Source organism: Oncorhynchus nerka, linkage group LG27 (assembly GCF_034236695.1).
Source record: "Oncorhynchus nerka isolate Pitt River linkage group LG27, Oner_Uvic_2.0, whole genome shotgun sequence".
Taxonomy (NCBI): Eukaryota; Metazoa; Chordata; class Actinopteri; order Salmoniformes; family Salmonidae; genus Oncorhynchus; species Oncorhynchus nerka.
The window spans coordinates 80,727,290-80,754,895 of record NC_088422.1 but is presented as its reverse complement, the minus strand read 5'-3'; the positions used below and the strand labels follow the sequence as shown (position 1 = coordinate 80,754,895).

At 43.8% G+C, this 27,606-nt stretch overlaps 1 protein-coding gene across 1 annotated transcript in view; it reads right to left on the bottom strand.

The window, feature by feature from the left end:
• Positions 1-27,210, bottom strand: part of LOC115125488 (72 kDa type IV collagenase-like) — a 33,739-nt gene extending 6,529 nt beyond the window's left edge. Inside the window, exons 1-10 of the mRNA XM_065012054.1 lie at positions 26,909-27,210; positions 26,246-26,472; positions 25,256-25,404; positions 24,036-24,164; positions 23,604-23,777; positions 22,491-22,664; positions 10,284-10,457; positions 9,671-9,826; positions 9,311-9,437; positions 804-940 (exon numbers count right to left, since the gene is read on the bottom strand). Of these exons, the coding sequence (XP_064868126.1) occupies positions 804-940; positions 9,311-9,437; positions 9,671-9,826; positions 10,284-10,457; positions 22,491-22,664; positions 23,604-23,777; positions 24,036-24,164; positions 25,256-25,404; positions 26,246-26,472; positions 26,909-27,064 (1,603 nt within the window). The 5' untranslated portion in view covers positions 27,065-27,210. The remainder of the gene's footprint in view (positions 1-803; positions 941-9,310; positions 9,438-9,670; positions 9,827-10,283; positions 10,458-22,490; positions 22,665-23,603; positions 23,778-24,035; positions 24,165-25,255; positions 25,405-26,245; positions 26,473-26,908) is intronic.
• Between the last annotated feature and the right edge of the window lie 396 nt (positions 27,211-27,606).

Below are 27,606 nucleotides of genomic sequence, written 5' to 3'. Positions count from 1 at the left end.
ACAACTATTTGGGCGTTTTTGGGTTTGGGTTCATTAAATGTGGTTAATGTAGGGCTCATTAAATGTATTTAATATATGGCTCGTCAGGCTCAGGTAGCATCAGGTTTTAATCTTCATGCTGATCAAAGCTCTAATCAAATCCAGACATATTTATATTCTTTATTGTCACGTTCGTTATAAGGATCGGACCAAGGCGCAGGGTGGCATGTGTACATTCTTATTTATTTAAAGAATGAACACTGAACAAACTAACAAAATAACAAAACAAAACGTGAAGCTATACAAACGAGTGCTGACAGGCAACTACACATAGACAAGATCCCACAAACACCAAAGGGAAATGGCTACCTAAATTTTATCCTCAATCAGAGACAACGATAAACAGCTGTCTCTGATTGGGAACCATATCAGGCCAACATAGAATTACAAAAACCCCTAGACCTACAAAACCCTAGACATACAAAAACCATAGACAATACATGTATGTATGTATGTATGTATGTATGTATGTATAGTGCATTTTTAAGTATTCAGACCCCTTGACTTTATGATAGAAAGGGTCTGAATACTTATGTAAATAAGGTATTTCTGTTTTTTATTTTTAATAAATTTCCCCAAAATATCTAAAAACCTGTTTTGACTTTGTCATTATTGTGATATTGTGTGTTTTAAAAAAAGAAGCAATTTTGGAATAAAGTTGTAACATTACAAAATGTGGAAAAAGTCAAGGGGTCTGAATACTTTCCCAAAGCACTGTATCTCAACGGTGGATGACACAACTCAGTCTCCCATACATACATTACCTGCAAAGAACACAGTCTTCTCCTCCAGTGGGTTCTCATAGGCAGCGTCGATGGTGACCGGGAGCTCAGGCCAGTAGGTGGCTACCAGCATGGGACCTGAAGGCTTGCCCCGGAAGTTGGTTGACCTGAATATGAACCTGATAGAGAGAGCAGAGAGAGGAGTTACCTACGGGTTCAAATCATGTAAGAGGGTGCAGAGAGGAGAGGAGAGGAGAGGAGAGGAGAGGAGAGAAAAGGGGGGGGGCAGGTGAAGGGAGAGTAGAGGACAGTGGGGAAGAGAGGAGAGGGGGAAGGGGAGAGGAGATATGGGAGAGAAACAGCGAGAAAGGGGTGAAGGAAAGATGGGAAGAGAGAGAGAGAGAGGAGGGAAGGGGGAAAGAGAGAGGGGAAAGAGAGAGGGGACAGAGAGAGGGGGAGAGGAGGGAAGGGAGAAAGAGAGAGGGAGAGGAGGGAAGAGGGACAGAGAGAGGGGAGAGGAGGGAAGGGGGAAAGAGAGAGGGGAGAGGAGGGAAAGAGAGAGGGGAGAGGAGGGAAGGGGGAAAGAGAGAGGGAAGAGGGAACTAGAGAGGGAGAGGAGGGAAGAGGGAAAGAGAGAGGGGAAAGGGGAAAGAGGGAAAGAGAGAGGGGAGAGGAGGGAAGGGGGAAAGAGAGAGGGGAGAGGAGGGAAGAGGGAAAGAGAGAGGGGAGAGGGAAAAGAGAGAGAAGAGGAGGGAAGGGGGAAAGAGAGAGGGGAGAGGGGAAAGTAAGGGGGAAAGAGAGAGAGGGGCAGTGAGTGAGAGGGAGAGTTTCAGCAGCCCAGGCAGCGAAGCCACAATAGCCTGATTCATTCAGCATCTGGTTCTCGTTAGGACCGGGGTTTATAGAAGCCAGGGGAACAAGACCCATCTTGCACAGATTTCCAACAGGCAGCTGCATGAGCAACAACAGCAGCAGCAGCTCCACAAGTCTTGTCCATTGACCTATTTTTCAAAGAGCCAGATATTTCTCAGATAGATAAAGCCTGTTAATGGTTATAAAATGCTATGCAGATATGGACAAAGTAGTCATATGATGATCTGCTATAGAAATCTATTCAAGGTTGAGGTATGTTGAATTAGCCCCACAAAACAAGCCAACCTGACCCTGAATCAGACAGGAAGACAATCCATGTGCACCTCTGATTGTGAGATAACAGGAAATTGTATATCTGGGTCACAGAGATTTAATCATTTCACTCATTCTTGTCACATTCTGGATGCATATGTAATACACTTCCTGCATAAGATGCAGCCAGAGAGGTTAGAGAAACCTAGCTAGCAGGGCTGTCTGTGTTCAGTGTCTCGATCCCATACAGGTCCACCTCATCACCGGCCAAACCTGCCATGATTGGGAGTTCCGTAGGGTGGTGCACAATTGCCCCAGCGTCGTCTGGGTTTGGCCGGTGTAGGCCGTCATTGTAAATAAGAATTTGTTCTTAACTGATTTGCCTAGTTAAATAAAGGTTAAATATATAGATTTTTTTAATCACTAGGCCAGTGAACAGTGACAGTGAACAGTGGGTTCAGTTCAGTGGATTATTCTGCAGACTTCCCACCCAGCCCTGTGCTGAGCCATTGACTGTAAATAAGGTGCTGAGCACACAGTGAAGTTAGACCACCAGCATGTTTTACTCATCCTTCATGTCCAGGTCTGCTTTCCATCTACATGTTGAGACAGGAGAGATTAGAGAGAGGATTCTATCTACACCAGAGAGATTAGAGAGAGGATTCTACCTACACCAGAGAGATTAGAGAGAGGATTCTACCTACACCAGAGAGATTAGAGAGAAGATTCTACCTACACCAGAGAGATTAGAGGGAGGATTCTACCTACACCAGAGAGATTAGAGAGAGGATTCTACCTACACCAGAGAGATTAGAGAGAGGATTCTACCTACACCAGAGAGATTAGAGAGAGGATTCTACCTACACCAGAGAGATTAGAGAGAGGATTCTACCTACACCAGAGAGATTAGAGAGAAGATTCTACCTACACCAGAGAGATTAGAGGGAGGATTCTACCTACACCAGAGAGATTAGAGAGAGGATTCTACCTACACCAGAGAGATTAGAGAGAAGATTCTACCTACACCAGAGAGATTAGAGAGAGGATTCTACCTACACCAGAGAGATTAGAGAGAGGATTCTACCTACACCAGAGAGATTAGAGAGAAGATTCTACCTACACCAGAGAGATTAGAGCGAGGATTCTACCTACACCAGATAGATTAGAGAGAGGATTCTACCTACACCAGAGAGATTAGAGAGAGGATTCTACCTAGAGAGACCAGAGAGATTAGAGAGAGATTAGAGAGAGGATTCTACCTACACCAGAGAGATTAGAGAGAGGATTCTACCCACACCAGAGAGATTAGAGAGAGGATTCTACCGACACCAGAGAGATTAGAGAGAGGATTCAAACCCACACCAGAGAGATTAGAGAGAGGATTCAAACCCACACCAGAGAGATTAGAGAGAGGATTCTACCTACACCAGAGAGATTAGAGAGAGGATTCTACCTACACCAGAGAGATTAGAGAGAGGATTCTACCTACACCAGAGAGATTAGAGAGAGGATTCTACCTACACCAGAGAGATTAGAGAGAGGATTCTACCTACACCAGAGAGATTAGAGAGAGAATTCTACCCACACCAGAGAGATTAGAGAGAGGATTCTACCTACACCAGAGAGATTAGAGAGAGGATTCTACCTACACCAGAGAGATTAGAGAGAGAATTCTACCCACACCAGAGAGATTAGAGAGAGGATTCAAACCCACACCAGAGAGATTAGAGAGAGGATTCTACCTACACCAGAGAGAGATTAGAGAGAGGATTCTACCTACACCAGAGAGATTAGAGAGAGGATTCTACCTACACCAGAGAGATTAGAGAGAGGATTCTACCTACACCAGAGAGATTAGAGAGAGAATTCTACCCACACCAGAGAGATTAGAGAGAGGATTCAAACCCACACCAGAGAGATTAGAGAGAGGATTCTACCTACACCAGAGAGATTAGAGAGAGGATTCTACCCACACCAGAGAGATTAGAGAGAGGATTCTACCTACACCAGAGAGATTAGAGAGAGGATTCTATCTACACCAGAGAGATTAGAGAGAGAATTCTACCCACACCAGAGAGATTAGAGAGAGGATTCTACCTACACCAGAGAGATTAGAGAGAGATTCTACCGACACCAGAGAGATTAGAGAGAGAATTCTACCTACACCAGAGAGATTAGAGAGAGGATTCTACCTACACCAGAGAGATTAGAGAGAGGATTCTACCTACACCAGAGAGATTAGAGAGAGGATTCTACCTACACCAGAGAGATTAGAGAGAGGATTCTACCTACACCAGAGAGAGATTAGAGAGAGATTCTACCCACACCAGAGAGATTAGAGAGAGAATTCTACCTACACCAGAGAGATTAGAGAGAAGATTCAAACCCACACCAGAGAGATTAGAGAGAGAATTTAGAGAGAGGATTCTACACCAGAGAGATTAGAGAGAGATTCAACCCACACCAGAGAGATTAGAGAGAGAATTCTACCTACACCAGAGAGATTAGAGAGAGATTCTACCTACACCAGAGAGATTAGAGAGAGGATTCTACCCACACCAGAGAGATTAGAGAGAGATTCAAACCTACACCAGAGAGATTAGAGAGAGAATTCTACCCACACCAGAGGGATCTACTCTCAAAAAAGTGTTAGCTGGGTGACAACACTTTTAAACTGATGCACACTGTGTCCAGTCTAGTAGCCCTCCAGACTCCAGACATTACATTGACCCACTAGACTGGTGACTGCCCTCCAGACATTACATTGACCCACTAGACTGGTGACTGCCCTCCAGACATTACATTGGCCCACTAGACTGGTGACTGCCCTCCAGACATTACATTGGCCCACTAGACTGGTGACTGCCCTCCAGACATTACATTGACCCACTAGACTGGTGACTGCCCTCCAGACATTACATTGGCCCATTAGACTGGTGACTGCCCTCCAGACATTACATTGACCCACTAGACTGGTGACTGCCCTCCAGACATTACATTGACCCACTCTCCTCACTCTTTGTCTCTATATTGAATCTCTCCTCACTCTTTGTCTCTATATTGAATCTCCTCACTCTTTGTCTCTATATTGAATCTCCTCACTCTTTGTCTCTATATTGAATCTCTCCTCACTCTTTGTCTCTATATTGAATCTCTCCTCACTCTTTCTCTCTATATTGAATCTCTCCTCACTCTTTGTCTCTATATTGAATCTCCTCACTCTTTCTCTCTATATTGAATCTCTCCTCACTCTTTCTCTCTATATTGAATCTCTCCTCACTCTTTCTCTCTATATTGAATCTCTCCTCACTCTTTGTCTCTATATTGAATCTCTCCTCACTCTTTGTCTCTATATTGAATCTCTCCTCACTCTTTGTCTCTATATTGAATCTCTCCTCACTCTTTGTCTCTATATTGAATCTCTCCTCACTCTTTGTCTCTATATTGAATCTCTCCTCACTCTTTGTCTCTATATTGAATCTCTCCTCACTCTTTGTCTCTATATTGAATCTCTCCTCACTTTTTGTCTCTATATTGAATCTCTCCTCACTCTTTGTCTCTATATTGAATCTCTCCTCACTCTTTGTCTCTATATTGAATCTCTCCTCACTCTGTCTCTATATTGAATCTCCTCACTCTTTCTCTCTATAATGAATCTCTCCTCACTCTTTCTCTCTATAATGAATCTCTCCTCACTCTTTCTCTCTATATTGAATCTCTCCTCACTCTTTCTCTCTATATTGAATCTCTCCTCACTCTTTCTCTCTATATTGAATCTCTCCTCACTCTTTCTCTCTATATTGAATCTCTCCTCACTCTTTCTCTCTATATTGAATCTCTCCTCACTCTTTCTCTCTATATTGAATCTCTCCTCACTCTTTCTCTCTATAATGAATCTCTCCTCACTTTCTCTCTATATTGAATCTCTCCTCACTCTTTCTCTCTATATTGAATCTCTCCTCACTCTTTCTCTCTATATTGAATCTCTCCTCACTCTTTCTCTCTATATTGACTCTCCTCACTCTTTCTCTCTATATTGAATCTCCTCACTCTTTCTCTCTATATTGAATCTCTCCTCACTCTTTCTCTCTATATTGAATCTCTCCTCACTCTTTCTCTCTATATTGACTCTCCTCACTCTTTCTCTCTATATTGAATATCTCCTCACTTTCTCTCTATATTGAATCTCTCCTCACTTTCTCTATATTGAATCTCCTCACTCTTTCTCTCTATATTGAATCTCTCCTCACTCTTTCTCTCTATATTGACTCTCCTCACTCTTTCTCTCTATATTGAATCTCTCCTCACTCTTTCTCTCTATATTGACTCTCCTCACTCTTTCTCTCTATATTGAATCTCTCCTCACTTTCTCTCTATATTGAATCTCTCCTCACTCTTTCTCTCTATATTGAATCTCTCCTCACTCTTTCTCTCTATATTGAATCTCTCCTCACTCTTTCTCTCTCCTCACTCTTTCTCTCTATATTGAATCTCTCCTCACTTTCTCTCTATATTGAATCTCTCCTCACTCTTTCTCTCTATATTGAATCTCTCCTCACTTTCTCTCTATATTGAATCTCTCCTCACTCCTTCTCTCTATATTGAATCTCTCCTCACTCTTTCTCTCTATATTGAATCTCTCCTCACTCTTTCTCTCTACATTGAATCTCTCCTCACGTTCTATTTTGAATCTCTCCTCACTCTTTCTCTCTACATTGAATCTCTCCTCACGTTCTCTTTATTGAATCTCTCCTCACTCTCACTCCTCTGCTCCATGGCTCTGATAGCTAAACCATCTGGTGACCTAGAGCCAACAATGAATAACTAGGGACCCACGTCCTCCCACCACTGAAACCTGAGATACAGCCTAACTGGCCCTCTGAGTCCAGATATCTTTCAGCTATGGGTTTGGTATTGTAACTCCTCCATAGAGATGTCGGATTTTAATTTGACCACTCTTTTGTTGATGAGAATTGTCCTGCACAGCAGTTTATTCAAGTTTTAAAAAGGCTTCTATAGTTTGTAATTTCCACTTTAACATTTCAGACTCGAATTTGCACGAACTTAAAATGTATCAACCCCTACAAAAAAATTCCATTAATTATGATCCACATAATTACTCACATTTCCTTTTGCTTCAGGATTATTTCCTTACTACAGCAAACTGGCTCAAATTAAGATCCTTCAGCCGTAACTCCCTCCGTAATGGCATTTCCCTCCATCTGAGAGATACACCCCATAATAATAGCTATCAGTGAATATGTGTCATTGTTAATGATATCATGGTATTTGTGATATTTAGAACTAGAACACCGCAAATCATTTTGAATGAGACAATGAACTTGCTGATGAGGAAATGGAGAATCTCTCCTGGAATCCCCAGGTCCAGTGTCTTGTCCACAACACATCATTGTATAGGTATTCTGCCAGCTTTTATCATGGTGGCTGGATATCTTGTGGATTTGGATGCTCTAGGATGTTTGAGCAGCAGACAACAGATGATATACCTAAAAAATAACCAAACTAACCCAATCAAAGATATGACTTACAGGCATAGTCAAATAATTTCTAAACTAACTATTGAGAGAAATTCTACTGTTAAAACCATACTCCGGTTTTAATTGGCAGTCCTCCCTCCTTTAACAGTTAATATTACGTTGACACATGGACTGGTCTGCTCCAATGACTCTAACCACAGAGTCTTAAAATAAGAGTCTTCAGGTTATATGTTCTTTCTGCCTGTTTCCTGTAGACAGATCAGTGGTCAGATTGGCAACATGCTTTTTGAGAAGATCAAACAAAAGTGAAGTCAAACACGACACTGTTTATACAGTAGTTTATAGTCCACAGAACAGCCTTCAGCATGATGTTTGTCCCTGTTCCCTGAACAGTGTTAATGCATGGTGAACCACAGCGAGTAAAGACTTAACGCTTAACTAAAGCAGGATTCCATGAACTAAAGCAGGATTCTATGAACTAAAGCAGGATTCTATGAACTAAAGCAGGATTCTATGAACTAAAGCAGGATTCTATGAACTAAAGCAGGATTCCATGAACTAAAGCAGGATTCCATGAACTAAAGCAGGATTCTATGAACTAAAGCAGGATTCTATGAACTAAAGCAGGATTTCATGAACTAAAGCAGGATTCTATGAACTAAAGCAGGATTCTATGAACTAAAGCAGGATTCTATGAACTAAAGCAGGATTCCATGAACTAAAGCAGGATTCCATGAACTAAAGCAGGATTCCATGAACTAAAGCAGGATTCCATGAACTAAAGCAGGATTCCATGAACTAAAGCAGGATTCCATGAACTAAAGCAGGATTCTATGAACTAAAGCAGGATTCTATGAACTAAAGCAGGATTCTATGAACTAAAGCAGGATTCTATGAACTAAAGCAGGATTTGTAAGCATGATTTGAGGGTGGTTTCCCTCCAGCCCCAGATTCACGGTGTGCAGGGGGCAAAGCCAGGCAGGCTGAATGACTGCAGTCTTTTGAGTCCAAAAAGTCTACTTGTTTGCTTTGGACACCGTTCCAAGTCAGCAATGACAGCTATATAGTAAAGCTCACCTTAAAACCTTGAAGGCTAAAAGATGTGGCGTCAAAGTCTGAGAAGGAACATATCAATGTCCAATGAATCCTAATCTAAACCTGCTTTTCAGTCAACATTTTGTCATTTGGATGCCATGCAATTGCTTATTGTTTGGGTTGAAAGTGTTCCTAACATAATTTGTCCCAGACAGGATTAATCTGTTGTGGTGAAGAGTTCATGTTTCAGAGGAAAAGTACACTGAGTCATGGAAAGCTGAGAATGAACCACAACAGATAATGTAAGATGGAGAGATACAGAAGGCCTATTCCTTTTCTCCTTTTCTACACTTATAGGACAATCCCAGTTGAAGTCTGTAGCCTGTACTGTACAGTAGGCAATGGTTTACAATCTTAATAACAGGCAGCCATTTTGGTTTACCATAGTTGATACAGGATTGTGAGAGTGGTTATTATTACCAGTTGATTCATAACTTTATACTTATCACAGCATGGGATAAGCATTAGAGCTCAGACAAACAGAGAACACCACCCCCTTCATTCAAACAAAACACCTGATTGCCAAGAGAAAAGAATGCATTGTGAGACCAAACAAAGCCCCCTATTTAACTACCGATTGTTTGTGGTGAAATGATTTAGTTGTGGATTGTGAGGACTGGTCTGCTCCAATGACTCTAACCACAGAGTCTTAAAATAAGAGTCTTCAGGTTATATGTTCTTTCTGCCTGTTTCCTGTAGACAGATCAGTGGTCAGATTGGCAACATGCTTTTTGAGAAGACCAAACAAAAGTGGATTACCTACAAGTCAAATGTTGCTCTAACCATTGGCGATCAGAAGTAATACTGTAGAATCCCCAGTAAATAATTTACCGGTCCTTGAAGAAGAAGGTCTCTCCTCTGATCTGGGCCACAGCATCAAACACCACAGGTTCATTACAGATGTCCATAGGAGTGACTGGGCCCTGGGTGGGAGGCACAGGCTTGTCTGTACCAGCACCTGAGAGGAAAAGGAGAGGCAACATGGTGAGCATTGAGTAGATGAGATTGATATCCTTCAACAAGGAGAAATACATGTGTTACCTGCAGGACATTCACCAAAGCACTCTGGTTATGAACAGTGGGTGAAGTCATGGTTACACGTTATTTTAAAAGGTACCTACATAATGACTTCATAACACATTCATAACCCATACATAACCCATAAGCAGTACATAAGAATTTCAAACTGACCATAGAGCTCCTGGATTCCCTTGATGTCGTCGTTGGACAGTCTAAAGTTCTTGGTGAAGGTGTACATGGGGGCCATCAGAGCACCAGGGTCCTGGGAGTGTTCCAAGCCCAGGGCGTGGCCAAACTCATGGGCCGCAACCAGGAACAGACTGTAGCCTGGACAACACCAATAGGAGTGAGAGATACAGCAACACATATGTTGGGGTGGCAGGGTAGCCTAGTGGTTAAAGCATTGGACTAGTAACCGAAAGGTTGCAAGTTCAAGTCCCCAAGCTGACAAGGTACAAATCTGTCGTTCTACCTCTGAACAGGCAGTTATCCCACTGTTCCTAGGCCATTATTCTTAACTGACTCGCCTAAAGGTTAAAAATATATATATTAAAAGCATAACAAGTCAAGTTATATTCAGGTGAATGAAAATAGTTTCCATGTTGGGAAATTCCTGTTGGCCACTTTCCCTTCATTCTGCATAGACAATGACTGAATACAATAATGAATAAAACAGAATAATAATACAAATGATTCAAATAAATATGAATTGTCATTGTCCACTAAACTGCTAAAACCACCTACAAACAAGCATAATGTCAAAGGTCATTGATGACATATTTACCTTGATCAGGACAGAAGCCCCACTTGCGGTCATCGTCGTAGCTCTTGGTGGAGGCGCACCACATCTTACCGTCGCTACGTCCAGAGGCGGTGCAACTGTCATAAGTGTCTCCAAGGAACGTGAAGGGGAACACACAGGGGGAACCCTCAGAGTTTCCTCCAACGGTGGACATGGCTGCATGGGTGAACAAAAACACATATTTCAGGACCAAATGGACTTTTCTTTGTGTGCCGATGAGGTCGTGCTAAAAGTTATCAACTTGATTTGGGTTGAATTGCTAAATGGATTTGCTTGAGAAACTACCATGACTGTAATGACATTGACATCAGATGTATTTTGTAGCTACGGTATATCCAAAACAAAACCAAATACTACTCTCCAAAAAGGGGCTTTTCTTTTTCTGCATGATAATATTATATCTGGGATCTGGGTTGGTACAGCACAATACTGGGCCTGTGTAGTTTTTTAAGCAGCCTGTTTCTTATTCAGTGCTTCTTACACACAAGGCTACACTGCATGCCAGCATTCCCAACCAATTAGAACCAGATGAAAACCTCAGCCTTAAACCCCCCCCCCGCCTCTCTCCCTCCCCATATCCCCACTCTACCCCAAACCCCTGAGCCAGCCCCACTGACACAATGGAAAATAACCCCCGCCAGCAGCCACTCAGTAAAATACTTTTACAGTCATTCAGGAGACTAGCTGCTGCAAGATTGGAAACCATACGTCTGGAACATTATAACATTCTCCTACACCAATACATGGAGGCATCAGCACAGCTTGACTAATAAATGCAAGCACCCACACTAGTGATGCGCAGGTTGACTCATAACCTGCAGTCCCGGGAGGATGGGTTTAGGGTCATTAAATATTGTGTGGCTGAAGGGTGGGTGGGTAGACGGGTGGGTTGAATAAAGAGAAACAATACCTTAGAAAATCCATAAATGTATAATTCTTGTGCGATATATATAGGTTACACTGAGGTTTTTCTTTGATTATTTTAGGCTATCTGGTATTAGTGCATAAGCCTAAGCTTCAGGGCTTAACTGTACGTGTGCCAAAAAGCCTACACCGCCAATCACCAAATAATGCCTTTGGGAATGGACAGAAAGCCAAATAATGCCTTTGGGAATGGACAGAAAGCCAAATAATGCCTTTGGGAATGGACAGAAAGCCAAATAATGCTTTTGATTTTTAATTTGTTTATACCTTCCGGAAACCTGCCTCACCCAAATGTGATACGGAATCGCTATTATTTTTAATTTTTTTAGAACACACTCAAGAACCTCCAGAAGCTAACCAGCTAACTAGCTACAAGCAATTTAGCCATTGTTCGTTTTTTTTAACCTGGATAACACTCGCCAGTCCAGCTTCCCTGCCCCATCCACCGCTGCCCCCTGGACACTGATCTCTTGGCCACATAGCTGATGCACGCTGGACTGTCCATTAATCACGGTACTCCATTCTGCTTGTTTGTTTTATCTGTTGGCCCCGTTGCCTAGTCAACGCCATTTTACCTGCTGTTGTCGTGCCAGCTGATTAGCTGTTGTTGTCTAACCTACTGTTTTAGCTAGCTTTCCCAATTCAACACCTGTGATTACTGTATGCCTCGCTGTATGCCTCTCTCAAATGTCAATATGCCTTGTATACTGTTGTTCAGGTTAGTTATCATTGTTTTAGTTCACAATGGACCCCCTAGTTCCACTCTTCATACCCCTGATAACTCCTTTGTCCCACCTCCCACACATGCGGTAACCTCACCCATTACAACCAGCATGTCCAGAGATACAACCTCTCTCATCATCACCCGGGGCCTGGGCTTACCTCCGCTGTACCCGCACCCCACCATACCCCTGTCTGCGCATTATGCCCTGAATATATTCTACCATGCCCAGAAACCTGCTCCTCTTATTCTCTGTCCCCAACGCTCTAGGCGACCAGTTTTGATAGCCTTTAGCCGCACCCTCATACTACTCCTTCTCTGTTCCGCGGGTGATGTGGAGGTAAACCCAGGCCCTGCATGTCCCCAGGCACCCTCATTTGTTGACTTCTGTGATCGAAAAAGCCTTGGTTTCATGCATGTCAACATCAGAAGCCTCCTCCCTAAGTTTGTTTTACTCACTGCTTTAGCACACTCTGCTAACCCTGATGTCCTTGCTGTGTCTGAATCCTGGCTCAGGAAGGCCACCAAAAATTCAGAGATTTCCATACCCAACTATAACATCTTCCGTCAAGATAGAACTGCCAAAGGGGGAGGAGTTGCAGTCTACTGCAGAGATAGCCTGCAAAGTAATGTCATACTTTCCAGGTCCATACCCAAACAGTTCGAACTACTAATTTTGAAAATTACTCTCTCCAGAAATAAGTCTCTCACTGTTGCCGCCTGCTACCGACCCCCCTCAGCTCCCAGCTGTGCCCTGGACACCATTTGTGAATTGATCGCCCCCATCTAGCTTCAGAGTTTGTTCTGTTAGGTGACCTAAACTGGGATATGCTTAACACCCCGGCAGTCCTACAATCTAAGCTAGATGCCCTCAATCTCACACAAATCATCAAGGAACCCACCAGGTACAACCCTAACTCTGTAAACAAGGGCACCCTCATAGACGTCATCCTGACCAACTGGCCCTCCAAATACACCTCCGCTGTCTTCAACCAGGATCTCAGCGATCACTGCCTCATTGCCTGTATCCGCTACGGAGCCGCAGTCAAACGACCACCCCTCATCACTGTCAAACGCTCCCTAAAACACTTCTGTGAGCAGGCCTTCCCAATCGACCTGGCCCGGGTATCCTGGAAGGACATTGACCTCATCCCGTCAGTTGAGGATGCCTGGTCATTCTTTAAAAGCAACTTCCTCTCCATTTTAGATAAGCATGCTCCGTTCAAAAAATGCAGAACCAAGAACAGATACAGCCCTTGGTTCACTCCAGACCTGACTGCCCTCGACCAGCACAAAAACATCCTGTGGCGGACTGCAATAGCATCAAAGAGTCCCCGTGATATGCAACTGTTCAGGGAAGTCAGGAACCATTACACGCAGTCAGCTAAGGCCAGCTTCTTCAGGCAGAAGTTTGCATCCTGTAGCTCCAACTCCAAAAAGTTCTGGGACACTGTGAAGTCCATGGAGAACAAGAGCACCTCCTCCCAGCTACCCACTGCACTGAGGCTAGGTAACACGGTCACCACCGATAAATCCATGATTATCGAAAACTTCAATAAGCATTTCTCAACGGCTGGCCATGCCTTCCGCCTGGCTTCTCCAACCTCGGCCAACAGCTCCACCCCCCCCGCAGCTCCTCGCCCAAGCCTCTCCAGGTTCTCCTTTATCCAAATCCAGATAGCAGATGTTCTGAAAGAGCTCCAAAACCTGGACCCGTACAAATCAGCTGGGCTTGACAATCTGGACCCTCTATTTCTGAAACTATCCGCCGCCATTGTCGCAACCCCTTTTACCAGCCTGTTCAACCTCTCTTTCATATCGTCCGAGATCCCCAAGGATTGGAAAGCTGCCGCAGTCATCCCCCTCTTCAAAAGGGGAGACACCTTGGACTCAAACTGTTACAGACCTATATCCATCCTGCCCTGCCTATCTAAGGTCTTCGAAAGCCAAGTCAACAAACAGGTCACTGACCATCTCGAATCCCACCGTACCTTCTCCGCTGTGCAATCTGGTTTCCGAGCCGGTCACGGGTGCACCTCAGCCACACTCAAGGTACTAAACGATATCATAACCGCCATCGATGAAAGACAGTACTGTGCAGCCGTCTTCATCGACCTTGCCAAGGCCTTCGACTCTGTCAATCACCATATTCTTATCGGCAGACTCAGTAGCCTCGGTTTTTTCGGATGACTGCCTTGCCTGGTTCACCAATTACTTTGCAGACAGAGTTCAGTGTGTCAAATCGGAAGGCATGCTGTCCGGTCCTCTGGCAGTCTCTATGGGGGTGCCACAGGGTTCAATTCTCGGGCCGACTCTTTTCTCTGTATATATCAATGATGTTGCTCTTGCTGCGGGCGATTCCCTGATCCACCTCTACGCAGACGACACCATTCTATATACTTTCGGCCCGTCATTGGACACTGTGCTATCTAACCTCCAAACGAGCTTCAATGCCATACAACACTCCTTCCGTGGCCTCCAACTGCTCTTAAACGCTAGTAAAACCAAATGCATGCTTTTCAACCGATCGCTGCCTGCACCCGCATGCCCGACTAGCATCACCACCCTGGATGGTTCCGACCTTGAATATGTGGACATCTATAAGTACCTAGGTGTCTGGCTAGACTGCAAACTCTCCTTCCAGACTCATATCAAACATCTCCAATCGAAAATCAAATCAAGAGTCGGCTTTCTATTCCGCAACAAAGCCTCCTTCACTCACGCCGCCAAGCTTACCCTAGTAAAACTGACTATCCTACCGATCCTCGACTTCGGCGATGTCATCTACAAAATGGCTTCCAACACTCTACTCAGCAAACTGGATGCAGTCTATCACAGTGCCATCCGTTTTGTCACTAAAGCACCTTATACCACCCACCACTGCGACTTGTATGCTCTAGTCGGCTGGCCCTCGCTACATATTCGTCGCCAGACCCACTGGCTCCAGGTCATCTACAAGTCCATGCTAGGTAAAGCTCCGCCTTATCTCAGTTCACTGGTCACGATGGCAACACCCATCCGTAGCACGCGCTCCAGCAGGTGTATCTCATTGATCATCCCTAAAGCCAACACCTCATTCGGCCGCCTTTCGTTCCAGTACTCTGCTGCCTGTGACTGGAACGAATTGCAAAAATCGCTTCAAACAACAGCTATCTGAGCAGCTAACCGATCGCTGCAGTTGTACATAGTCTATTGGTAAATAGCCCACCCATTTTCACCTACCTCATCCCCATACTGTTTTATTTATTTACTTTTCTGCTCTTTTGCACACCAATATCTCTACCTGTACATGACCATCTGATCATTTATCACTCCAGTGTTAATCTGCAAAATTGTAATTATTCGCCTACCTCATGCCTTTTGCACACATTGTATATAGACTCCCCCTTTTTTTTCTACTGTGATATTGACTTGTTAATTGTTTACTCCATGTGTAACTCTGTGTTGTCTGTTCACACTGCTATGCTTTATCTTGGCCAGGTCGCAGTTGCAAATGAGAACTTGTTCTCAACTAGCCTACCTGGTTAAATAAAGGTGAAATAAAAAAAATAATGCTTTTGGGAATGTACAGAAAGCCAAATAATGCTTTTGGGAATGTACAGAAAGCCAAATAATGCTTTTGGGAATGAGCAGAAAGCCAAATAATGCTTTTGGGAATGAGCAGAAAGCCAAATAATGCTTTTGGGAATGAGCAGAAAGCCAAATAATGCTTTTGGGAATGTACAGAAAGCCAAATAATGCTTTTGGGAATGGGCAGAAAGCCAAATAATGCTTTTGGGAATGGGCACAAAGCCAAATAATACTTTTCTTAATGGGCAGAAAAAAGTTTGCGTCAATACACAGAGACAAAAAGGACATTGTCGAAGCTGAATTCAATGAGACAAAAGCTGCGAAAGAAGAACTGAAAACAAATAGGAGGGAGGGCCAGAAAAGTAATGTTCAGAAAATATTTGGTGAAGTGGTAAAAGAGGATTATAGCAGTACCGGCTACGTTATGTGTGATGATTGTGAGGTGGTACACAAATTCCACAGCCACAAGACGGGACTTCAAATAGGCCTATGGCATGTCAAGGGAACTGTAGCCTACTGTTCAGATTGGTTAATGGGAAACTGAAATCTGGACACTGACTGTAGGTCTATAACCTCTCACATAGCCTTAAAAATAACTCCTGCAGAATTAAGCATTTCTTGCAATTCCTTTTACCTCTTGGCATGGTTTTTGCTCTGACATGCACTGTCAACTGTGGGACGTTACAGGTGTGTGCCTTTCCAAATAATGTCCAATCAACTGAATTTACCACAGGTAGACTCCAATCAAGTTGTAGAAACATCTCAAGGATGGTCAATTGAAACAGGACGCACCTGAGCTCAATTTCAACCGTTCAAAAGTTTGGGGTCACTTAGAAATGTCCTTGTTTTTGAAAGAAAATAACATTTTTTGTCCATTAAAATAACATCAAATTAGTCAGAAATACAGTGTAGACATTGTTGTAAATGTAAATGTTAATGACTATCGTAGCTGGAAATGAGCTAATCCAAGTTTATCATTTTAAAAGGCTAACTGATCATTAGAAAACCCTTTTGCAATTATGTTAGCACAGCTGAAAACTGTTGTTCTGATTAAAGAAGCAATAAAACTGGCCTTCTTTAGACTAGTTGAGTATCTGGAGCATCAAATCAAAGTTTATTTGTCAGGTCTACAACAAGTGTAGTAGACCTTACAGTGAAATGCTTACTTACAGGCTCTAACCAACAGTACAAAAAAGGTATTAGGTGAACAATAGGTAGGTAAAGAAATAAAACAACAGTAATAAGACAGTGAAAAATAACAGTAGCGAGGCTATATACAGTAGCGAGGCTACATACAGACACCGGTTAGTCGGGCTGATTGAGGTAGTATGTACATGTAGATATGGTTAAAGTGACTATACATATATGATACCCAGAGAGTAGCAGTAGTGTAAAAGAGGGGTTGGCGGTTTGGGGGTGGCGGGACACAATGCAGATAGCCCGGTTAGCCAATGTGCGGGGGGCACTGGTTGATCGGGCCAATTGAGGTAGTATGTACATGAATGTATAGTTAAAGTGACTATGCATATATGATAAACAGAGAGTATCAGCAGCGTAAAATAGGGGTTTGGGGGAGGCACACAATGCAAATAGTCCGGGTAGCCATTTGCTTACCTGTTCAGGAATCTTATGGCTTGGGGGTAAAAACTGTTTTACTCCCAAGCATTTGTGGGTTCGATTACAGGCTCAAAATTCCCAGAAACCAAAGACCTTACTTCTGAAACTCGTCAGTCTATTCTTGTTCTGAGAAATTAATGCTATTCAGAAACTGGCAATAAACTGAAGATCTCGTACAACGCTGTGTACTACTCCCTTCACAGAACAGTGCAAACTGGACCTAACCAGAATACAAAGAGGAGAGAGAGGCCCCGGTTCACAACTGAGCAAGAGGACAAGTACATTAGAGTGTCTAGTTTGAGAAACAGATGCCTCACAAGTCCTCAACTGGTAGCTTTATTAAATAGTACCTGCAAAACACCAGTCTCAATGTCAACAGTGAAGAGGTGACTCCGAGTTGCAAAGAAAAAGACATATCTCAGACTGGCCAATAAAAAGAAAAGATTAAAAGATGGGTAAAAGAACACAGACACTGGACAGAGGAAGATTTAGAAAAAAGTGTTATGGACAGACAAATCTAAGTTTGAGGTGTTCGGATCACAAAGAAGAACATTCGTGAGACGCAGAAATAATGAAAAGATGCTGGAGGAGTGCTTGATGCCATCTGTCAAGCATGGTGGAGGCAATGTTTTTTATTTTACCTTTCTTTAACTAGGCAGTTAAGAAGTCAGTTAAGAACAAATTCTTATTTTCAATGACGGCCTAGAAACAGTGGGTTAACTGCCTGTTCAGGGGCAGAACGACAGATTTGTACCTTGTCAGCTCAGGGGTTTGAACTTGCAACCTTTTGGTTACTAGTCCAACACACTAACCACTAGGCTATCCTAGTGGTCCTGTGATGGTCTGGGGGTGCTTTGGTGGTGGTGAAGTGGGAGATTTGTACAGGGTAAAAGGGATCTTGAAGAAGGAAGGCTAATCATTTTGCAATGCCATGCCATACCCTGTGGACGGCTCTTAATTGGAGCCAATTTCCTCCTACAACAGGACAATGACCCAAAGCACAGCGCCAAACATGCAATAACTATTTAGGGAAGAAGCAGTCAGCTGGTATTATGTCTATAATGGAGTGGTCAGCACAGTCACCGGATCTCAACCCTATTGAGCTGTTGTGGGAGCAGCTTGACAGTAAGAAGTGCCCATCAAGCCAATCCAACTTGTGGGAGGTGCTTCAGGAAGCATGGGGTGAAATCCTTTCAGATTACCTCAACAAATTGTCAACTAGATTGTCAAAGGTCTGCAAGGCTGTAATTGCTGCAAATGGAGGATTCTTTGACGAAAGCAATGTTTGAAGGACACAATTATTATTGAAATTAAAAATAATTATTTTTAACCTCGTCAACGTCTTGACTATATTTCCTATTTGTTTTGCAACTCATTTCATGTATGAAATGACCCCAAACTTTTGAATGGTAGTGTACGTAAATAAGGTATTTCAGATTTTTATTTTTAATTACATTTGCACAAAATTCTAAAAACCTTTTTTCGCTTTGTCATTATGGGATAAATTTATATATATATTTTTTAAATAAGGCTGTAACGTTACAAAATGTGTGCACTGTATAATGACAGCTACATGTATCTAATTATAGACAAGTTGGCTAACAAATAGCCCACCAAAATGTTGTAAATTATAAGCAGACACATATCTAAATCCCGTCGACAAAATTGTTCTGTCGTCTTTGACTGTAGCCTATAGCACATTTTCTACATTCACAGGTTAGGGTTGGGGGAAGGCCTCAGATATTCACTATCACAGGTTAGGGATGGGGGAAGGCCTCAGATATTCACTATCACAGGTTAGGGATGGGGAAGGCCTCAGATTGTCTACATTCACAGGTTAGGGATGGGGGAAGGCCTCAGATTTTCACTATCACAGGTTAGGGATGGGGGAAGGCCTCAGATATTCACTATCACAGGTTAGGGATGGGGGAAGGCCTCAGATTGTCTACATTCACAGGTTAGGGATGGGGGAAGGCCTCAGATTTTCACTATCACAGGTTAGGGTTGGGGGAAGGCCTCAGATTGTCTACATTCACAGGTTAGGGATGGGTGAAGGCCTCAGATTGTCTACATTCACAGGTTAGGGATGGGGGAAGGCCTCAGATTGTCTACATTCACAGGTTAGGGTTGGGGGAAGGCCTCAGATATTCACTATCACAGGTTAGGGATGGGGGAAGGCCTCAGATTGTCTACATTCACAGGTTAGGGATGGGGGAAGGCCTCAGATTTTCACTATCACAGGTTAGGGATGGGGGAAGGCCTCAGATTGTCTACATTCACAGGTTAGGGATGGGGGAAGGCCTCAGATTGTCTACATTCACAGGTTAGGGTTGGGGGAAGGCCTCAGATTTTCTACATTCACAGGTTAGGGTTGGGGGAAGGCCTCAGATTTTCTACATTCACAGGTTAGGGTTGGGGGAAGGCCTCAGATTTTCTACATTCACAGGTTAGGGTTGGGGGAAGGCCTCAGATTTTCTACATTCACAGGTTAGGGTTGGGGGAAGGCCTCAGATTTTCACTATCACAGGTTAGGGATGGGGGAAGGCCTCAGATTTTCACTATCACAGGTTAGGGATGGGGGAAGGCCTCATATTGTCTACATTCACAGGTTAGGGATGGAGGAAGGCCTCAGATTGTCTACATTCACAGGTTAGGGTTGGGGAAGGCCTCAGATTTTCTACATTCACAGGTTAGGGTTGGGGGAAGGCCTCAGATTTTCTACATTCACAGGTTAGGGTTGGGGGAAGGCCTCAGATTTTCACTATCACAGGTTAGGGTTGGGAAAGGCCTCAGATTTTCACTATCACAGGTTAGGGATGGGGAAGGCCTCAGATTGTCTACATTCACAGGTTAGGGTTGGGGGAAGGCCTCAGATTTTCACTATCACAGGTTAGGGATGGGGGAAGGCCTCATATTGTCTACATTCACAGGTTAGGGATGGGGGAAGGCCTCAGATTGTCTACATTCACAGGTTAGGGTTGGGGGAAGGCCTCAGATTTTCTACATTCACAGGTTAGGGTTGGGGGAAGGCCTCAGATTTTCTACATTCACAGTTTAGGGTTGGGGGAAGGCCTTTTTCTACATTCACAGGTTAGGGTTGGGGAAGGCCTTTTTCTACATTCACAGGTTAGGGTTGGGGAAGGCCTCAGATTTTCACTATCACAGGTTAGGGATTTTCTACATTCACAGGTTAGGGATGGGGGGAAGGCCTCAGATTGTCTACATTCACAGGTTAGGGATGGAGGAAGGCCTTTTCTACATTCACAGGTTAGGGTTGGGGAAGGCCTCAGATTTTCTACATTCACAGGTTAGGGTTGGGGGAAGGCCTCAGATTGTCTACATTCACAGGTTAGGGTTGGGGAAGGCCTCAGATTTTCTACACAGTTTAGGGTTGGGGAAGGCCTCAGATTTTCAGGTTAGGGTTGGGAAAGGCCTCAGATTTTCACATTCACAGGTTAGGGATGGGGGAAGGCCTCAGATTGTCTACATTCACAGGTTAGGGTTGGGGAAGGCCTCATTCACAGATTTTCTACATTCACAGGTTAGGGTTGGGGAAGGCCTCAGATTTTCTACATTCACAGGTTAGGGTTGGGGAAGGCCTCAGATTTTCTACATTCACAGGTTAGGGTTGGGGGAAGGCCTCAGATTTTCTACATTCACAGGTTAGGGTTGGGGGAAGGCCTCAGATTTTCTACATTCACAGGTTAGGGTTGGGGAAGGCCTCAGATTGTCTACATTCACAGGTTAGGGTTGGGGAAGGCCTCAGATTGTCTACATTCACAGGTTAGGGATGGGGGAAGGCCTTAGATTTTCTACATTCACAGGTTAGGGATGGGGGAAGGCCTCAGATTTTCTACATTCACAGGTTAGGGATGGGGGAAGGCCTCAGATTTTCACTATCACAGGTTAGGGTTGGGGGAAGGCCTCAGATTTTCTACATTCACAGGTTAGGGATGGGGGAAGGCCTCAGATTTTCTACATTCACAGGTTAGGGATGGGGGAAGGCCTCATATTTTCTACATTCACAGGTTAGGGATGGGGAAGGCCTCAGATTTTCTACATTCACAGGTTAGGGATGGGGGAAGGCCTCAGATTTTCACTATCACAGGTTAGGGATGGGGGAAGGCCTCAGATTTTCACTATCACAGGTTAGGGATGGGGGAAGGCCTCAGATTTTCTACATTCACAGGTTAGGGTTGGGGGAAGGCCTCAGATTTTCTACATTCACAGGTTAGGGATGGGGGAAGGCCTCAGATTTTCACTATCACAGGTTAGGGTTGGGGGAAGGCCTCAGATTTTCTACATTCACAGGTTAGGGTTGGGGAAGGCCTCAGATTTTCTACATTCACAGGTTTGGGATGGGGAAGGCCTCAGATTTTCTACATTCACAGGTTAGGGATGGGGGAAGGCCTCAGATTTTCACTATCACAGGTTAGGGATGGGGGAAGGCCTCAGATTTTCACTATCACAGGTTAGGGATAGGGGAAGGCCTCAGATTTTTCTACATTCACAGGTTAGTGATGGGGGAAGGCCTCAGATTTTCACTATCACAGGTTAGGGATGGGTGAGGGCCTCAGATTTTCTACATTCACAGGTTAGGGATGGGGGAAGGCCTCAGATTTTCACTATCACAGGTTAGGGATGGGGAAGGCCTCAGATTTTCACTATCACAGGTTAGGGATGGGGAAGGCCTCAGATTTTCACTATCACAGGTTAGGGATGGGGGAAGGCCTCAGATTTTCACTATCACAGGTTAGGGATGGGGGAAGGCCTCAGATTTTCACTATCACAGGTTAGGGATGGGGGAAGGCCTCAGATTTTCACTATCACAGGTTAGGGATGGGGGAAGGCCTCAGATTTTCACTATCACAGGTTAGGGATGGGGGAAGGCCTCAGATTTTGACTATCACAGGTTAGGGATGGGGGAAGGCCTCAGATTTTCACTATCACAGGTTAGGGATGGGGGAAGGCCTCAGATTTTCAATATCACAGGTTAGGGATGGGGGAAGGCCTCAGATTTTCACTATCACAGGTTAGGGATGGGGGAAGGCCTCAGATTTTCACTATCACATATAGTCGGGCGGTTGCGGATGGGTTAATAGCAATAGTGGGCGGGTGAAGAAACAGCTGACCCGCACACCACTAACACACGCTAGCACACACACAAACTGGCTCAAGTACAATTGAAAGCACACATATTTATGTATAATCCTCAGATTAAGGTTTCCATGCAACAGTCAGGTCTGTTGGATGCATCAGTGCCCTTAGCTGTTTGGGTTAACACAACTGATGAGGCTTGTATGCTATATGGAAGGAGAGACACCTTTGGGCTTGGGCAGTATGAACTGGGAACCCACCTGTTTCAGGGCAGAACCCGTAGGACTTGTCATTGTCATAGTTCTCAGTCGTAGCACACCAGCGGTAGCCGTCGTCACGCCCCTGAGTGGTGCAACCATCATAGTTCTCCCCTTGGAACGTGAAGGGGAACTTACAGGGAGCTCCGTCCGCGTTTCCACCCAGGGTGAACAGCACTGTAACACAGGAAGTTGAAGGAATTATCTATACAGTTTACAGTAGGTTTCCATAATTTAATCAAATGCCATGGCAGTTACGTTGAGCCTGAGTTTGAGTGATTTCACAGACTCAATCATAAGCCAACTGAACCGCAAAATCATTGTTTGTCAGGGTGTTACACATCCACTCTGTCCAGACTAAAATGTTTATTGCTACAGTATATCAGCAGTGTATAAAACTATCAACAAGAGAACTGTTTCACAAGACTTCACTGAGTAGGCCATTTTCTCAAGATCAAAGGATAACCAGTTATGATGTTTCATAAGACTGTTGGTCTCATATGAGTCGACTGTAAGCCTATATGTATCAATATGTCTTTGCGCTCATTTATGGTGAGTCTATACTCTAATGTCAGTATCATGGACAGCAGCACAAACAGACAGACAAAAGGACTGATGAAAAGCTTAATGAATCTTGCCCAGCAACACAGAGAAGTGGGAGTATTTTATGACCCAGACAACAACACTAGTTTCCCAGAATGTACTCCCACCCATTTGGTCCCAGTCCAACAGCAACACAGCTTCTTCTAACTAATCACAAACCTCTCATCTGGAGTAACTCCTGGCCAACTCCTCATCAGAAACTATAGCTAAAACACCACAATAGACATTCCTTGAGGGACTGCTGAATGCAACACTCTTAACTTTATACAGTCCATGTAGATATCAAAATGCACACTATAACTGTTTTGCACAATACATTCACATGAACTCTTTAGAGGAAAAAGAAAAACACAGCCATGTTGGCTCCTATTCACACTCATTGGGACAGAAACCCAGGAAGTCTTTAGGGGAAAAAGAACAGCCATGTTGGCTCCTACTCACAGTCATGGGGACAGAAACCCAGGAAGTATTTAGAGGAAAAAGAAAAACACAGCCATGTTGGCTCCTACTCACACTCATGGGGACAGAAACCGTATTTGCCGTCGTCGTCAAAGTTGTATGTGGTGGAGCACCAGAGGAATCCATCATCACGGCCCTGATTGGTACAGCTGTTGTACTCCTTCCCCATAAACATGAAGGGGAACTTACAGAACTCCCCCTCTGCATTACCAAACTTCACCTTCACAACTGTGGAGAGGAGGGGGATGGGGGTGAGGGGAGAGGTGATGATCCAAAGAGCTCAAACAGAGCTGTTTCAGATACTGTGTGGTTCAGCTATCTCCATTTCTTTTGTGAAATGTTAACCGCAGATTGCTTTAAAAACATGCCATGTATGACCATGAAAGAATAGGTGATAAATAAAAACAAGTAGGTTTATATATTAGATCAGGATGAACTTGTATTTACAGACTTTATTTACAACTCAGACAGTACAGTCTCCAGTACCTTGTCCTTCTCCCAGGGTCCACTGCTCGTCGTCATCAAAGTGGGAGTCTCCTCCGGTGCCTGGTCCAGGAGCGAAGGCATGAGCCAGCAGACCATCTTTACCATCGAAGGGGTAGCCATCACCATGCTCTGTGGATTCACATAACAAGGGTCAAAACAAAAGGACTCAAGGCACAGATCAGTATACAATTACAGCCTTACTGGATGGATTCAACTCAGAATAGAACTGTTTCTGAAGTAGCTAGTGTTAGACTTTTTATTTTTTTATTTCAGCTTTATTTAACCAGGTAGGCAAGTTGAGAACAAGTTCTCATTTACAATTGTGACCTGGCCAAGATAAAGCAAAGCAGTTCGACACATACAACGACACAGAGTTACACATGGAGTAAAACAAACATACAGTCAATAATACAGTATAAACAAGTCTATATACGATGTGAGCAAATGAGGTGAGATAAGGGAGGTAAAGGCAAAAAAAGGCCATGGTGGCAAAGTAAATACAATATAGCAAGTAAAACACTGGAATGGTAGATTTGCAGTGGAAGAATGTGTAAAGTAGAAATAAAAATAATGGGGTGCAAAGGAGCAAAATAAATAAATAAATAAATATAGTAGGGAAAGAGGTAGTTGTTTGGGCTAAATTATAGGTGGGCTATGTACAGGTGCAGTAATCTGTGAGCTGCTCTGACAGTTGGTGCTTAAAGCTAGTGAGGGAGATAAGTGTTTCCAGTTTCAGAGATTCTTATAGTTCGTTCCAGTCATTGGCAGCAGAGAACTGGAAGGAGTGTAGTGTAGATCACGTATGGGATGGTGCCATGAAGACATGTAATGAAAACACGTCATTCTGTGCTTGTTTTGACCACAAGTCGGTCAGACAGTGACCTCTATATGTTCTTACGTGAGGTATGGCCTCGCCACGAGAATATTGACTTTATGTGAGACACAGGGAACCCAGAGAAAGAGGAACTAGTAACTCAGGCAGGCCTACCACACTATACGATTAGCAGCACTGAGCACCCATCCTCTAATCTAGTTCCCAGCCAATTCCGCCCTTTTGCGCAATAGTCGGGTGATGAGTAGCCTGGTTAAACTAGTCTGAACGAAGGTGAGAGCAGAATAAAGTCTGGTTTAACTAGGCTACTCATCATCTGGCATTGCTGACGTTTCATACAGTACATTCAGCAGAATATAAAAGTCAAAACTGTTCTGTAATACCGTACCGTTGCGGCCAAAGTTAATCATGATGTCAGCCTCTCCATCCATGAGGCGGGTGAACTTGAGTGGGGTGACGTCACTCCAGACTTTGAAGGCCCTTAAGAAGGCGTCATCAATAGTCTCCTCGTCCAGGTCAGGAGAGTGGCCTAGAATCCTGAGAGGTGGAACACAGAGGAGAAGAAACTGAGGAGGAGACTCATTAAACAGCTCATCCCTGGATGAAGATGTGCTGCATGATACATCTTACATAATGGAATATTACTGTGTGATTGACTAGGTATGCTTGAGGAAATACATGTACTACAAGCAGAAGAGGGACCAATGTCAGCATATAAAACCCTCAAACGTGAGATTCACCAATGTCAAAATGCAGAAGACAAAAGCTTGTACACCCATCTCTCTTCTATTTACAGGACAAAAGCAATAGATCAGAGCTTTCCTAAACTCCCCTTCTGGACATAAAGTCCATCAGTCTTCAGGCCTTGCCTATGACTCATGTGGTTAGAATGCTCCATGAGAGAGTCCAGCAACTAACCCCTGCTATGTGAGCCTGTCTGAGCAGGATAACGCTCTGTCTCTTGTTGTTTTGGTTAACTCCTCCCCATCTTTGTTTTTCTCCATGGTACATACAGTGAGTCTGAGTGGTCATGAGGACACAGAAGGGCTGATGTAAACAACAGAACTTTACTCTCTTCTTAACCTCAAATAAAACATATCAAACAAGCACACATTGTACAGGAATCTTGGAGTTAGCAGATTGTGGTTGGGTTGGTGGGCAGCACATAGTTGAGGTTTTCATCTCCCCAAAACAAACTGCAGGGGCTGGAGGAGTCATTTCCTTAGTCATTTCCTTAGTTCAGCAGTCAGCACATTGCACAGCAACATAGGGAGTTATATGGAGTACAACCCTACTGCACATGGGGTTCAAAGCCTAATGCACAACTCCCTATACCAGAACACTATTTGGGCCAAACGAACATGTTTTGACCACTGACCTGTAGGTGATGGCGTTTTGCTGCCACTTGGGTTTCCTGTGGAAGAAGTTGTATTGGGCAACATCAGGAACTCCACAGCGGGGCTTCTTCATGATCTCCACTGTCTTTGGGTCGATCTCGCCTGTCTCTTGCAGAGAGAAGAACTTCTGCATCTTCTTCAGGGTGTCTTTCAGCACCATGAGATTACATCTGTCTTGTGGGCAGCCATAGAACTTGTTCAGATAGTGCTGCAGAAGAGAATACAAGACAAGCCTATGAGTTGATATAGGATCTATTCTGATGCCTTCCTACTCTATATAGTGCATTCATCCATACTGTATCAATGAATACATGAACATTTGTGTGCATTACACAATGAAACATCTCCACTGGGCACAGATGTCAGTTCAATGTCTGTTCCACTTGGTTCAATGTAATTTCATTGAAATGAGTGGAAACAATGTTGATTCAACCAGTGTGTGCCCAGTGGGTGTCCAACTATAAGGTCTGAAGCCAAAACATTATGAGTTTCATGAATGATTTGTCATTTTAAAGTAATTCACAAATGGTAGAATGGAATTTAAGTTCTATCTTCCTGAATTTATTGAAAATAACCGATAAAGAAGTTTGAAGAAAAAGTCACATTACATTCCCACTATGAAAAGTTGTTTAAGGAACACTTACCAGAGCCACTTCTTTGTCTGTTTTTGGACTATCGTCTCCTGGGAACTTGATAATGGGCGAGGGGGCTGCAGAGGTTTTCTGGAGAAAGGCGATTAACTGTACCAAAAACACTTTGAGGACAAGGTGTCGGGGGCTAAATGCCGTCTGGCACCCCATCTTTCCCCGGTGGAGAATCGCTGTGTATGTAATCAGGATGGAGAAAAACAGAACGTTTCTGGGTTGGATGTCCTCTTGCCTCTTCTGTTGCTTTATCTTCTCCTCAACGGGACATTCTGCACTGCAACCCAGGTCTGCTAACTCAGTTGTTCTTACACATGCAATTTTGTATGCTGCTTTCTACGGGAAGTGTAAGCTACAGACTGCGCAGTCTCCCCAAATCGGGGAACGTTGGAGAAATGTAACCGGAGACCTATTCCAATTACGAGTTTACTGCGTAATTCCTAGCCTCCCTTGGCCTCTGTGGTCGGTGTTCTTTGCACTGTAGGCTAGGCCTATTCGTTGTATTTGCACATATATTGAAGCGGGTACAATGCTGGCACAAATCCAGCATAAATAGTAGATGGATTGACAATGAAACCAAACAGATAGGGAAAATTCAGCATAAAGAGTGCGCCTTTCTAGGCTACCGACAAACAGAGGCCATGGACCGCGGGACTCCAGGGAATGTCTTGTAACGCTTCGATCACACCGAAAGGGCT